The sequence below is a fragment of the Sinohyriopsis cumingii genome, chromosome 1 (assembly GCF_028554795.1).
Source record: "Sinohyriopsis cumingii isolate HCF-2022 chromosome 1, ASM2855479v2, whole genome shotgun sequence".
NCBI classification, from domain to species: domain Eukaryota; kingdom Metazoa; phylum Mollusca; class Bivalvia; order Unionida; family Unionidae; genus Sinohyriopsis; species Sinohyriopsis cumingii.
This window is the reverse complement of record NC_142961.1, coordinates 175,849,295-175,866,012: the sequence shown is the minus strand read 5'-3', so window position 1 is coordinate 175,866,012 and position 16,718 is coordinate 175,849,295. Positions and strand designations below refer to the sequence as shown.

The following is a 16,718-nucleotide window of genomic DNA, read 5'->3' as shown; positions in this document are numbered from 1 at the left end:
ACATATGTGAGTGTTGAAGGAATCTTAAAAGTTATCGATTAAATGTGACCAACACAGCTTAGTCAAGGGGATTGAACTCTTAACCTGGATAAGTTGACACTGGATGAATTTACTAGTACCTCGATAAGACAGATGACCATTTCTCACGGGAAACACTGACAGTTTAAAGGCTCAGGATAGATCGGAAACAGGTACAGTTACACTTTTAATTTGTTTTCGATTTAATTATAATAAGAATATTGTTTCAGATGGAAATAATCAAAAGGATAAACACAATTACATGATATTTAACTATATAGACAAAGCATGTTTGTTTGGCTGACCAAAAAAAAAAAGACGTGTTATGTAAAGATGGCGTACAGGTAAACGCAGAAGGCGTTGATCGAACATGAATGAGTATTATGTACGTTAATGTTGTACGATTCTGCGTATGAGATATTTACCAAGTCTCATGCACGATTTGCATAATATACAAACAGGCAGAAAAACTACTTAATAAAAGTTTAAAATTAAGATGACTAGCTGGTGTTTTTTTTTTTTTTAACACTTATGAAGTCACAGCGCTAACTTGATGTGTGGCAAAATAAATGATAAATGGGAGAGAGTAGTACAATATAAATCCAAGTAACTACGATATAAATCCAAATAACTATGATATAAACAAATAACTACGATATAAATTCAAATAACTACGATATAAATCCAAATAGCCACGATATAAATCCAAATAACTACGATGTAAATCCAAATAACTACGATACAAATCCAAATAACTCATAAAGCGCAAAAGTTTCATATAGTTCTTATCCTGTTATCAAATTCGAGAACGTTTGCTTTCGTTAGAGAATTTATATATTTATTTAATTTAGATAAAATTAAGCATATATCATCCTGTTGAACACTTCTTCTATATTATTCTACCATAAAAGATAATAAAAAAGATGACAATATACCATCCTGTTGAACACCATGTCTGTAGTATTCTACCGTAAAAGGGAATAATACAAATTTTGACAATTCATGTGGCCATATTGCGTATTGCATCAAATAGCTATAAACAAGGAATAAAACTGTCGTCTGATGAAAAACGACTATGGATCATCTTTCCAGTGTGAAAGGCGGATGAAACACGAGAGATGAGATTGTAAAAGATATACTCCTGTTATCAATAACGATGCTGGTAATGGCTATCACATCAATGTTTATTTTCCAAATGTGAAATTATTATCAAGGAAAACACATTATACCATTATGAACATACAAATATTAAGGAAACTATGGGGTTCATACAGGGACGAAATCTGACTTGTTATTTCCATTAGTCTTTCAATTTATCTCATGAGAGATTAAGTCATATAAAAGTATTTCTGCAGGGCCGGGTAAAGTCAAGTGTTTTGTCACCCCAAAATGACAAAAGGGCCCGGACTTCCCTCGAATAGGCACCAAAGCAAAAGTCACTGTGTCTATTTACTCAGAGTGTGCAAAACAGCCAACAACCGTACGCAAGATTAAAATGATTCAAGTGAAAAGTGAGTGTACGTTTCAGTGTCTATAGGAATTTATTTAGAAGGGAAGAGTATTTCACGATACCCTGGATCTCCTCCCGGACTGGCCCTCTTCTGGTTGGGTATATATATATATATATATATATATATATATATATATATATATATATATATATATATATATATAAACTTCCCAACATTTTGGTGAAGAGTAGTTCCTGCCATTTAGTGCATATTCGAAGTCTCCCTTTCTCGACAGCAAGGCAATTAATTACATGAGAGGTGATTTTTCATTGCACTGTTCAATATCATCACAAGTATGTGATATTTTTTACGTCAAGTGTTTGTACTATTATGAATCTAAAATAATAATTTTGCAATTCGAAAGCAAATTAAATTGCAACCTTTTTTTCTAAAGAAAACAAACTAATTTAATTAAATAATTCTGGATCTTTGGTTAAATAAATATGAACTTTTATGAACCAGAAATCTAACATATTGACCTCCATGATCCAGTAATTCCATCATTTTGACCTCCATGATCCAGTAATTCCATCATTTTGACCTCCATGATCCAGTAATTCCATCATTTTGACCTCCATGAACCAGTAAATCTATCATATTGACCTTCAAGATACAGTAATTCTAACATACTGACAGACTCGAAGCGAAGGTTAGTAGGGGTTTTACTGGTTCTTCAACACCTGAGCATAAGTTTATAATTTTATAATTGTCATTCCTTACAAAGTACATAACTACAGAAATGATTAACTTACGATATATATATATATATATATATATATATATATATATATATATATATATATATATATATATATATATATATATTCTCCCATGGGGAAGAACTTATTTAAAATAACAAACTCCGCAGAATACGTGTTTTCATTTCTCTGATCAACGTGTCCATCAACGTGATTTCATATGATTGTGCTAAACAATTTCAGAACAGATTTGCAAAATTCTAAGTCAAGAAAAACCATGAACTGTGTCACAATGAGTATTATAGATATGGAAATTTAATCAGGTCTTCTAAATATCATCACCAAAATATGTACAAAATTAGTATTTCTTCTAGACATCTGGTTCTCTAAATATTATCACCATATGTACAAAAAGTATTATTTCTACTAGACATAATAAATCTTTTTTTGTATCATGATTCAATGGATTCGGACCAACTTGTTTCCAGAAGAAGAAAATAAATGTCACATGGACGTAACAATTGGCAATATAATTACTAAAATCTCACTATCTCATTTACACACCATTATCCCTATGCGTTTTTGAACGATTGTTTATGCGAAATATCTTGTTCTTGTTCTAATCTTGTTTAACTGACTCGGGAAATAGAAATGGACGGACATCAACAACAACAAAAAACTATCTTACGTTCTGTTGTTGCAGCGGCGGAATGAAAATAATGTTGCTATATTGACAGATATAATCACCATGCTGACGAGGACCACCTGCCTCATGGCTCTGACACTAACTATGGGTCTGATTGTAACTGACGGAGCCATCACCCAGTCACCAGAACCCACTGACCACCCCAACACCACGCCCTTTGACCCCAGAGGTAGGAAAGCAAACTTATTTTCTTGGAAAGAAAGCAAAGCAATAAAATATTTTTTTCATGCACAATTAATAAATCTACTGGGTATGAACTAGTGTTTGGATCAATGCAAATTAAGCCCACCAGGTATATATGCCCGAATCTACTAGTGTCACTGGACATTTTATTTAGCTATAATGTGTTACGGGTCTATGCTCTTAAAATAAGTAACAAAAAAGGGTGAAGACAACAAGCTTTGTAAAATTAAGCAAATAATGTATTTCCCAAGAATACAAAGTGGAAAACGAGAAAAAAGAACTGACGGTATTACGAATTAAATCCAAGAATTAAAGACACAAGTCCTAGTAATAAAAAGTCCTGAAGAAAACTCAATTCAAGTCCCGAAGAGATCCAAAATTGAAGGCTATGACGTGTATGTTATGGCCTGCGAAGTGCTGCTGTGTCAACAGTCTCTTGTTGAATCACAGAAATATTATTGCCTTTTTGAATTCAGTATAAATTCCAATCAATGTGTTTATCCAAGAATTTTGTCACAGCACTTTTGTATTTCCAGCGAAACAAATCACTTGAATTCAAGTCCAGCAAACAATGCTACATTACAATAACATAAAATGAAATAAAAACATTTAACACTAACAGACAAACGATTAGCTTAAATTTACATAACAAATGGGTTGCCTAAGGTTGTTGAGGACTACTGAACCACTGAACCACCTGTCCTGGCACGGGTACCACACTTATCCATGTCTTCAGTCACAACATGTTGACAGACAACATGAAGTAGCACAGCCTACAAACGTTGGCACGTCCTCCATACAACCCTGATTTAGCTCCAGTTGATTTTTGGCTAAATCGCTATCAGATAGTCTCTGAGCGGCTGACAATTTGAAAGCTGAATTGCGGTAGGAAGTGCAATTTTCCAGTGTATGAACAACATATAAAAATGTCAATAATCAGACAGAGAATGGGTGTAGATGTGCACCGACTTACTTTTCGTTAATTAAAAAAAAAAAACACTGCAATTCAGAACATCATAAACTAATCCCTCTCATATATCTACGATATCGCTAGCTCTATTGTAACTAGTGCAAAGTAATTTGAAAATGTTTACATATCATAAATAATGCACATGCTGATAAAATGCACAGATTAAAGGTAGGAATGTATGTGGCGTAATAATAACAATCTCTCTTTGAAGAGATAAAGTGCATTTGTTTACAACATTGGAAGAGATAAAAGATCCAAAATGACATAAAAGAAAATAAATGTGGTAAGTTAATGATTTAAAACATTAACGAAATATCGCGCAATTTTTCGGAAAAGACGTAGAATTACAGATTGCAATTAATAATGGCAGCTAACATTAACAGCTTTGAAATTAAATGATGAAAACAGCTTAGGGCAAATAATGTTAATAAGTATACATATATGTATAACGCTAAATTTACAACTTTAAAAACAGTAAAATCTTTAACAGGACAATCTACAAGTAGAGACAGAATTATGAAGACCAAATTTGGATTTAAAATGGCGACTACGTTCATGAAGCAGATATTGTAGATTCATCAATAGCCATGGGAAAATAAAACATGGATATAGAACCACATTTTAATGGATCGAGAAATGCTGCACATGGATGAAAACAAAAGCTCATATGGAGTAGATATGTCCTGGTGCTTTGATCATAACATAAAATACATTTTTTCATAAGTGCTGCGTTCTCCGGGAGTTTTTATGCCATTTTAAATGAGTGCCAGCAAATAGTTTAGACATCTTTATTTCGATCATCACAGTCTAATTTCTTATTGAAGGAAATATCAGTTGTGAGAAGAAATTAAACGGAGGAAAAAAACGCAAATCAAATTAGCTCAAATTGCACATTCCATACACATTACACAAGCAATTAATAAAAATAGTTCTCTATGTAGGGTCTTTGTTAGGCACGTACTAACCAGTGTCAGCCAGGCACTTTTGACATGTTGTCATTTGAAAAATAAAACGATGAATACAAACAAATTTTCACAGTATTACTTTCTAGAAAAACCCTTTGGCTGAGAGAGCAATAACATGACTTATATGATGTCTTCTGGGAAAGCCTAAATTATACAGTTTGACGAGAGAATGGTGCTCGCAACAATGAAATTAAGGATTCATTGGAAAATTAAAACATAGAGTACTTTTCAACCTATTCAGAGAATAAATTATTTGCATTGGAAAGGTTTAACAGAACACTGAAGACTAGAGTGTGGAAATATTTTAAGCGAAATAAAACCAGGAATTAGTTAGACGCTTTGCCAAAGAGGGATATAATAATACTCATAATAAATCAATAGACATACTTCTAGCTGAAGTAATCAAGGAAGAAAACAAATCAATCTACTGTAGTCTGTTACTTGACAACTGTTAAATGCAGAACACCTAAATTGTAATGGCAAAACAGTCAGTATTCCGATATAAAAAAGACAACGTTTAAAAAGGGATGCATTTGTAACATTTTAGAATAAATACTTACATCATGCAGGTAAATTTAGGTGGTTGTGGAGTCTTGAATGGTGAGAATAAAAGGGCGTGTTTTACGAGCAGGTTTTGTCCATATATGATAAACAAAATGACATATACAAAGTTGAAAATGTATTGAAGAGGAAAGGAGTGATAGGAAAGTGTGCATGTAAAATTGACAGGGTGTGATGCATCGTGAAGATTTACACTACGAAGTAAAATCTAGTACACTTTTCACAGTATTTAGATATATCGATCATTAAGTTTCAATTATCATATAACTTTCATTTACCATCCAGTATTAACTGAAATTCAAATAGTGAAATAAATTGTGCAGCAATCGTGCAGAATTAATAGATACAAAGTATAAATCAGTACTTGTAGTACATTACAAATGCAATATACAGAACCTGATCAAAGAAATGGAAAAACTAAATTCATATACCAGAAATGAAAATATTGTGTAAAATGAAAGGAAATTAAACTGCTATCATCATGGAAGAAAGAAGAACGATTAGATAGAGAAAAGAAAAAAAAACAGGGAATTTCACATGAATGTGGAAAAACACTTATATTCACTCTATTTACAAAGGAAATATATTTCTTAAATTTTAGTGTTAACAAACACCATTCCAAACACTCCCTAGATAATGGACAAAAAGAGCATACGACAATGTTTTGGGGAACTACGAAACACATTACACCAATTGAGCAGGTACTGTTGAATGCAGGAGAACATTGTTAACTGATAAAATGAATTATACGGCAGACAAGGACGAACAAACTTGCTTGACGTACTTTTTGGCCAGATGGTAACGGATTAATAGATGAGACGATAGCTAGAATTCACTCAGTGTATAAGGTCTGCATTATAGGTTTTTAGGTACCAAACTAAACACCTATCACAAGTTCTGTTTCGATAGAATAAAGACACTAAAAAATTCAAGGAGATATTTATTTTGGGACAACAAATTTACGACACACGTGAAAACATTAAGGTTACTTTCGACGTTACATAGCAATGTATAATAGGTGGAATAGTTAGAGAAAAGTAGTTTAAAACGGAGCAGTCCTAGGAAAAGCATATTTCGTTCAAGTCTTATTTGCTATAGAGTAGCGGTTGATGATATAGTCACTGCCATTGATGTAGCCATAGAAGCTACTGTTAATCTCATTACTGTAAACAATTGTTTCAGCCTTGTACCAATGGGATTTTTCCCTTAACATTTGAATTAAGCTTTTATTTTCACAATTTTCTACAACTTAGCTGTGTTTTTTTTAAAACTGTTAGAGGTCTATCTTCTTGTGCCTGCATGCCTTCATTATGCCAACTTTAGCTGCAAAGCAGTCTTTTTGTTTGAATCCATTTATTTGCCGGATGTCCTTTATTAAATCTCAAACATTTTTCATATATTTCAACATCAAATTGTATTGATCAAATTATCAAAATCGATAGCTTCTACAGATTTGCACTGATTTCTTGATTTTCTGTCCTCATATGGAGATTATATTATGTTGTTGCTTGCTGCAGTAAAGCTTCTTTGCTGCTCAGATGGTTCTTTTGTGCCAATTAAAATAATCTTTTGTTCTTCGAGGACCTGTAGTGGTTATCTATTAAACAACACTGGGTTATAGTGTGTCTTTAGGTTATATATCTTGCAATTGGAAGATTATACACAGGAATTAAACATAGTTCTTGCAAATTGAAGAATATATACAGGATTTAAACATAGTTCTTGCAAATTATCAGGAGATAACCAATAAAAATTAAGTTTGAACAAAAAGTGTTGGGGGAAACGGACGAGAAATAAATCATGAAGACTCGTGAAATCTTTGGAAACGCTGTTAAGATTTTAAAACCTTGTCAGATGTCACAATTTATGGTGTGTCATCAATAGTTAACTAATTTCTTTGAATCGATATCTTATACAGAATGAACTGACAAATGATACACGATATCAAAGCCATCTGATTAAAATCGAGATCTCTGACACAATGAAGATCTGACAGATACCCATCCGAGGCTATGCTCTGTAAACCTTTAGAGACACCAATCAAATTAAAAGTTCAACATTTAGATAAATGAAAGATGCTGTTCGGAATATGTCGCTTCTAAGTAGTAGATCTATGTATAAAACCGATTGGATATCAAGTTAAAGTAGGTATTTTACCAGTTTTCTCATTTAAGCTACGATTTCCTCTATCTGCACTGAATCCTTGCATAGTAATTTTAAAACACACCAGTTTCAAACGGTTTTTTTTAACAGAAAAGACTTTTTAATTACTAAAATTAAATTTAAACTTTTGCTGGTTTATTTTGGTGTTCGTCATTTGTGCTGTTAACCATAACTGATACAATAGTTGTCACGGCACAACAGCCACATGCCATGCAGTAGTCACATGTCAAGAAGATTGAAAAAACTGTTCGGAATCTTCAAGTTGGCCAGTGTGAATTATTATAATTTTATCTTACTTTATTCTAATTTCTTGATGGTATTTTGCCATTAAGACCTGTTGTTACTTACTATCGTGTATTTAGTATACGTCCTGTGCAAACACCTTTTTGTTGACTATATCAGATACATCAAACGATGAGCATGGTCTGCCATAATATACGTCTCAACCTTGATCATTTGAATCCATGTGTTTCGTTAGATTTAACTACCTTTGGTAGAAGTCAATATATGGCTCAGGTATCATTTGTAGATTATTTTAAGTCTTGTTTTAGTCCTTGTAAACATCTAATTCTTGTATTTTTAATTAATCTGAAAGTTTCGTTATTATGGTATATGTGCCTAATAGTTTTGCTACAGTGTTTTCTATCTTCAATTTCACATTGCTTGTGGTCGTACATTTTACAGTGCTCTCCTCAATTCCGTTTTTATTCTTTTCCCTGCAGTACACAGTAAGCCAAGATTTGAAATAACTGCCACATTTGTAAAACTCAGCTGTCCATTTTGCGTTTCATACCGTGGGAATTGCATCTATTTAATTTCAGAGATTGCTTATAAAAAAAAAGTTCACTACAAAGTGATTTTTTTAACTCATGTTCCAACTAAATATTTTAATGCAGTGAAGTCAGATTTATTTAATATTTTAAATTTAGATACAAATACATGGACTTTTAATAAACAGTTGAAAAACCATTGGAAACGTAACTTCACAAGTGTTATGTTTTAATAAATAACACAAAACATGGTTTGGTTTAACTACTTTAATGGCTAGGTTCAACTGACTCCAAAAACAAGAGTCAATTGATCCACAGTGTGCTGAACGTGGACTTCAACTTGGTATGTGTACAGAAATTTAAAAAGAAAAAAGACAACCTGAAGCAAAATTACAAAATGTGCAAGATCACGAACTGAAAGAAATGAAAGAGCCCTAAGCAGCTCAATATGTTATTTGATAGGAGGTGGTGTATGTCTTGTGTAGGTCTTGCTAATTCACTTTAACAGTAAAGTTCTTTTTTCATCATCATCAACATCTACTTGTAAAATGTGTTGAAACTCAACATGAATAATCATCGAATCACAACTACAACATGAAAATATGTTTCAGCTCTGTTTGCCAATGTAGCAAACAAAATGCTTTTAAACATATTTTTAATATTTCAACAATTTTGTCTTGAGCACCGACATTGAAGAAAAGCACCAATAACGGATGTTGAAGAAGCTGTTTCACTTCAAAACTGGTCACCTGAGGGCAAATGGTCTTTCACCTGACAATTATTCTTAAATAGCGTAGTCTTTGCAAAGACATAATGAGTAATAATTGTGCAAAAGACTACATTTCCCGTTTATAAAGAAAACCAAAGAAAAGAATTGAAAATGCAATTATGCAACTTACAATATGGACGGTCAAATAAAGCACAACATTAATAAAGTCATATATGCATAAGCACAAAAAAAACCATTAAGTGCTCCACCATTGTATCTTGCAATGCCCACAATGATGAACTTTTGTTTATACTGCAGCAATTAACCAAATTAAAACGCATTTGATCAAGTAGATGTAACACAATGGAGTTGTTAGAAATGAATACAGTATACGACCCAACGTTCTGAACTGGATGATGCATGTATGGAAAACAGTATCAGTTTGTATATGTGTTTCTGAAACTGCAACGGGTTTCTTCAGGAATAGTCTCCGTCATAGTGGTTCCTCTTGCTTTTTTGGTGTTGATAAATTACTGGTAGGTATTGCTACAAAAGCTACAAAGAAAATTAATTTACAACAAATATTTAAACATGATGAGATAGCAACATTTGCTATCACCAAGTTGTGCACTCTCGATGGCATGATACGCAAAGCCATCAGTGACAATGAAAACAATGATGTGGAACTTATTTTGATCATCAACGAGTACAACGGTTACACAGAGATTTTATAAATTAAAAAGAAAACATTATCCACAGAACTATAAATGACAACATAGAAATAGAAATAAAATTTCTCTAGCAGATTAAAAACTATGAGATATAGATTTTAGAGAAACTTTAAGGAAAAGTACAAGTTGAAATGAACAGCTTCAAATATAGGAATTTTAAGTTTTTTATTTTTTATTTTTGTCCTTTAAGAAATGGACTGCGACAACTTTGCAAAGCAGGACAGATACCAACAGATTCCATTAGAAGAAAAAAAATATATTGTACAAATGCAACTGATGATAGATATGGAAATAAATCCATTGTACAAATTCAATTGACAGTAGATATGGAAATAAATTCATTGTACAGATGCAATTGACAGTAAATATGGAAATAAATCCATACCTTGCTTCTAATTGATGAATGTTGGAATCTTGAAGACATAAAAATACATTTACATACAGAATTAGGTTTTAGTGGCAGAAATTTTAACTATCTGCGTGGGTTATCATACAAAAATACAACAAAACAAAACAAAGAAAACCCCAAAAATTGACAGAAAATGGGAAATAAAAACAAAGCAAAACAATGGAATCTGTATTGGAATAGAACCATGATATTCTGGACTAAAGAGAAGAAGCTCTTGTTACTTTGAAGAAAAAGAAAGAAAGAAACTTTTGATGTATTTAGAGTTTCCCTTTCACTACATAGCTATAGTCGTGATGTAATCAACGTGTAATCAACCCAATCTAAAAAGAAAAGAACCACAACCACACAAACCCGTCCTAAAAAAAAAATCAACCATGTCCTCATATGTAGAGAATGTTATGTTTTCATGCTGTTAATATAGATATCACAAATGTGTCTGACCATATCAATTTCCCTGGCATCATTGTAAACATTATTTTTTGTCTTTACAGTCTGCCACTTGCCAAGTGACCCCGGCCCGTGCAGGGGATATAATCCACGATACTTCTTTGACATCAAGACATTGGCCTGCACAGAATTCATCTATGGAGGTTGCTTTGGAAACCCAAATAACTTTGAAACAGAAGCCAGCTGCTATGCTGCCTGTGCATCTTGAGTAGAATGTAATATTCCTTAATTTGAAAAATGGAATAAACGAAGGTACTAGTTGTGACTTGATTGTCCTTGTAAATATTTTCTTTTAGACGAGGTAAATGAGTTTCGGAGTGAAGTGGATACTGTTGCTATGACCGTAGGTAAAATAGTTTTCTGAGTGAAGTGGTTATTAATGCTTTTACCGGTGGAAAAAGAAAATGTGTGAAATGAACAATAAGAAAGGCAATATTTTACTGCGAAAATACACAGTGTTTTAAGCAATCAACTTATCACAACGCCGACTGATGACCAAAATCCATTCGCTCAGTGCAGACCCAATATGGTTTGCTTCCATATAACTGATTGTTGCAGGTTGGCAACGTAGTTCTCCCCCTCCCTCCAAATCAATTCCACACGTTCCGCTGAAAAATTGTACTTTAAATATAATTTTTTTCACGGATATTCTTTTGGAGACATTTTTCCTGAGGTGAAAAAAAACAAACTTTTTAGTCTGTTTTCTTAGGATGAAATGTCCCTCTTGGATTATCTTCCACCTATGAGTAAAATTTCTCCGATGGGAAATTCTACTCTAGTTCCAATTATCTAACCCCAAAATCAAACCATTTGCCCCAATTACGTCATCATCATGGTGACGAAATGTACTGCATGTAGATATGTATCGAATATTGTGATTTGGGACAAAACAGGCGACCCAAGAACTATTTTCGGGGGTGGTGGGTGGTGCGGTGGGGGCAAACATGTACTGGTCAGTTAATAAGTTTTACGAATGTAAGACAAACTATGTTTAGCGGTGAAATCCGGGGGATTTTGACCCTGTCTCTATGTGCTACATGGCTCATATTTTGGCATAATTATATTTTGATAAAATGTTACGTGGTGGAAAATAATCCTAAAGCGACTCACTTCCAAGTAAAAATCGCTTCGTATTTTTACGTATGGGTGAAAAATGGCTCAAGATCAGTTGCTCTCCTTTCCTCTCCCCAATGTTTCGATAGGAGAGGAGGGAATGTCTTTAAAAAGACTCACTTTCATTTTTTTGTTGAATCATTAAGATGAGAAGAATACGATTTTATTCTGATTGCTACCAAGCCACTCTTCTCACTCAGCATGAATTATAAATTACAATGTCATTTTACTTATTGGGTGTAAGTCAAGGGGATACTTTCATGTAATTATAAAGTACAATGTCATTTTACTATTGGGTGTAAGTCAAGGGGATACTTTCATGCAATTATTAATTAGTGTTATTTTACTTATTGGGTGTAAGTCAAGGGAACATTTTCATGTAATTATAAAATACAGTGTCATTTTACTTATTGTGCATAAGTCAAGGGAACATTTTCAAGCAATTATAAATTACAGTGTCATTTTACATATCGGGAGTCAGTCACAGAGACATTTTCATCCAGACAATATAACTTTAATCTGAAATAATCAGTGACAGTCATCTGCCCTTTTGCGTATTACGGTTACGTCAGTCATCGCTTATCCGCATTAAATCGCTGTCCGCTGTAAACGTGTTGACTTACCTATCTATGAAAATGTTACTAGAAACACAGTAACATAAACGAAATAAAAAAATATCAATGTTTGTGTTTCGATGGAGTTCATTATCGCACTACAAACGTTTTACAAAAGACATAAATTAATAGATTTACTCTTCTAAAATGTAATGTGATTAAGGTCATCTAGAGTTTCAAGGATGAGTTATAATCGAAACTACCCTTCAATAACATACTCTCTACAATACCTAGAGTTAATTTTGTCTGAATACTACATAACTTAATTCAGAGCACCTTTTGATAGAAAGTTTGGGGATTTGTTCCATGTGTAATACGCCAAAGGGGTTTCTTTACCGAGCGCATTCAACATTGGCGTGAATCATGTGTTTCCCCTTGATTTCCACGGACTTCTATACAACTACTGTTGTGAGTTGGAAATTCCAATGCGCCTATACTATAAATAATTTTCTTCTAATTAATACATGACCACAAATCTAAAACCTTTACAATTGCCTGCCACCCTCACAACGTCAGGGTTTCTCCTTATTATATTTCCATAATGTAGCGTCAGTATTTCACTCCGTGAAAATACGCAACTCAACCCGCCCAAAACAGGGAACTCATTTTCCCTACGCTATTCTAGGTCAGTCAAATCATGATTTTAAGCCTCATTCTGCCTGTTACTCTACACCATATCATCAATAAAGGGCACCTCCAGATGACAGAACAGTCTCTTCTCAATTATTCCATTGCAAAATTTACTAGTCCTCAATCATAAATACTGCACATGGAGTCACACGATCAATCAACAGAATTAGATTTTAATAGGGACTACCAGGGACACTTATGCAGCTCTGACCTGAACTTACTAAAACTAAAACCAATGCCATCGTGAAATCTCACCAACACTGCTCTGCATGACGTTTGCTCCTAGTAATTGGCTAATTATTCAGGCTGAGGACTATATCCCCAGCAACAACTTCCATATTCAAACAAGTAGTCACAAAAATCTAAGAAATCATTAAAAGAGAAAGGTATAAACAAATGGCGCATACCCCAAATCTATTACACATGTATAACCAATCTTAGTCCTCAGTTGAGTTCAATACCAATGTAAGTCGTGATATTAGCCACTTGGGGGTGGGGGGCATCTCAATGATACATATGCCTGTAGGGTTATATGTGGGGCCGGTGTGGGGTCATAATGGGAAAATCTTATGTTAACATTGTCCATAGGTTTAACATTGGGATGGTTCGATTTGGCAATATAGAAATGTAATATTAATATGGGGAGTGTTATATGCCGTCTCCATGTTGAAATATTTATAGGGTCAAACATACTGTCCTAAAATACACTTTATTATTACAATCCAACACATACTTTTTATATACAATTTAGCACCTACTTTTTGACTTTGATCCACTGTCCAACACACACCCTACTATCCAGCACATACTTTCTTTAATTGCTATCTATGTTATGTATATTTAATTTATATTTGATTCAGTTTAACTGTTAGTTTGTTAGTTTTTAAATTTTTAACAATTATATTACATGCTATTGTAATGTAACTTTATTTGCTGCATTTGATTGTCCAGAATAGTTTAGTTCTGATATTTTTAAATTTTTTACTGAAAACAACTTTACAGAGACACTGTATCTAATGCTGACCTAGTTCCTGACTATGATTCAGAAATCAGTGACATTTGTAGTAAACAACTTTTTAAAAAAAATGAAATTCTTTACCCGAGTAAAAAACATTGATTTCAGTTAGGGCCATACTGGGAGTACATGACAAATAACGTGTTTATTGTTACAAACGTTTGGTTTTTCCAGAAGGAGGAATGCTTGACCTCCATCCGGGAATTTGTTTTGCATTGTAGTTAGACTTATTACTAATGTTTTGAGAAGGAATTGTCATTAGTGCCTTAACACTTGACACATCCAGGTGTTTTATGTTGTGTCCAGTTTGGGCTAACAGTTTTATTTTCTTCATATCTTTTTAAAGAAAATTCATTCTTTTCCCTGGAAATACTAGTGCTATAAATTCATTCTTGGACAAGGACATTTATCAAAATTTATACAGAATTCAAAAACTGGAATAATATTTTCTGTGATTCAACAAGTGACTGATGACACTGCAGCACTTCACAGGTTACAACAGATGTCGTCGTCTTCCATTTTGGATTTCATCAGGATTCAAAATCAGTTTCGTTTAGGACTTTTTAATAATAGGACTTCTATTTTTTTTTAATTCTTGGATTATTTTTTGGATTTGATTCGTAGAACCATAAATTCTTTTTCTCAATTTTACCTTGTTTTTCTCGGGAAATAAAGTAATTGTTAAATTTTACAAAGCTTGTTGTCTTCACTTTTTCCTTGTCACTTTCAGTAAGGGCCCAAACACACAACATCTATAATACATTCTATCTAATGGAAAGGATTGGAATGTTTATACACACACACTATGACTTCATTCATACAAATATCCTATCACAAGTCTGGGTACGAGTACTTACAGACACACTATACCCAGACAAACTTATAAGATTACACTTGAGGGGTCTATGGGAAATCCTATCTTAAATATTTCCATGGCTTTAACATGGGGATGACACTTACGAGGTGAACATGAAACCCTATTTTAAAAATCTCCATAGGTTTTAAATGATGAGACTATTATAGGAGCCAGCGAGACATGTAATGTTAACCTTTATAAGTACTATACAACACCGACATTTTGATTACTATCCAATACCCTTACATACCATCCAAAGAAAAGTGTTTGATGTAAAAGAAGGGGGATGAAATCACACATATGTACTATCACTAAAGAAAGAATTGTGCTAATTCAAAGAGATATATTAGACTGACTTCAGTAAGTCATGAATATTAATAAAGTAATGGGACCATGTGTTTTGAATGAACTTGTTGCTCTTGTGACGATTGAAAATGTGATGTTTAAAAAATAGAACAACTGTATCTTGTGTGATAGTGTAACAACTTGGATCTGAAAGCTATTAAAATGCTGATTAGTTAGAAATTTATCTAAATGGGCAGTTTAGATGAGCACATTCAGAATCTAACTCGTGAGCTGTGAGAATGATTTACAACTCCTTGGTACAGATTCAAGTGAAACAAATAATTGTATAAGATACCGCACTGACTTTAATTACCAATATTTGAACATTATCAGAAGACTGAAATAGTCAGATACCATGCCATGACTCCTGTCACAAGAAATAGTCAGATACCATGCCACGACTCCTGTCACAAGAGTTACACTAAAATCCATGGAAGAAAGTAAATGAAACTGCTCAAGAATTAGTGGATCAACAAACAATGTTAAAAGATCTGATTCCACAAGACAGAAGTAGTCTTTTGAATTTTGGATGCCATATCGTGTGTGTGTGTGTGCGTGAGTGTGTATGCTTCCATTTATCAACAGATTATTTGTGGCCAATTTATGAACAGTGGATATAAAAACATTACAACTACAGGGACTTTATTGTTTAAATTTACCAGTGTAAGCCACCATTCTAAGTTCTCTGGAAACTACTTTTTGAGTAGCTGGAATGTGAAAAAAATCCATTAGCTACCAGTTTTAGCATATTATAGGCTACATGTGGAGGCCAGTATATTTCGTGGAGCAAGATTCCAGAAAGAACCAAAAACACATGGGAAGTTACTGGAAAGCTTTCTCACTTACTCATGTATGTCAAGCTGAGACTCAAACCAACAGAGGAGATAGTGTGATCTGTAGCACCTTGGACCATACTGACTCCTGAGGCCCCTAAAGTATGGGACATTTTCATAATATTAATACTACTTTTAGTCTAAGCCAACATAATCTAATATTCCAAATATTCCAGGTTTTTCTAGTCTGTTAAATTCTGGAACAATTTCATAAATTTATTTTTAGTCACCCATTTTAATATTATTATGAGTTGGCTCCCTTGATTATATTTATTTATAATATCAGTACAATAGATGCAAATTTCCGTATACACCTCCAACATGATCTGAGGCACAGGTAATGCTATATATAAAAATCTCATATAATCACTAGGTAGCAGGTCATTACACACACAGAGGCTCTTAAAAGTGACCTTCCATACATGTACTATATAACAACTACAAGGAAGGACACTTTTCTCCTTTCTCGCA

General features: G+C 33.4%; 1 protein-coding gene across 2 annotated transcripts in view; it reads left to right on the top strand.

The window, feature by feature from the left end:
* Positions 1-11,106, top strand: part of LOC149808432 (PI-stichotoxin-She2a-like) — a 59,637-nt gene extending 48,531 nt beyond the window's left edge. The window contains exons 1-3 of one of the 2 annotated variants that reach the window (XM_089977122.1): positions 34-191; positions 2,965-3,102; positions 10,886-11,106. In XM_089977122.1, the coding sequence (XP_089833248.1) occupies positions 2,976-3,102; positions 10,886-11,049 (291 nt within the window). In that variant the 5' untranslated portion in view covers positions 34-191; positions 2,965-2,975 and the 3' untranslated portion in view covers positions 11,050-11,106. Of the gene's footprint in view, positions 1-33; positions 192-2,964; positions 3,103-10,885 lie in introns of those variants that run through there. The other variant, XM_089977131.1, reaches the window with a different exon arrangement.
* The last annotated feature ends 5,612 nt before the right edge of the window (positions 11,107-16,718 follow it).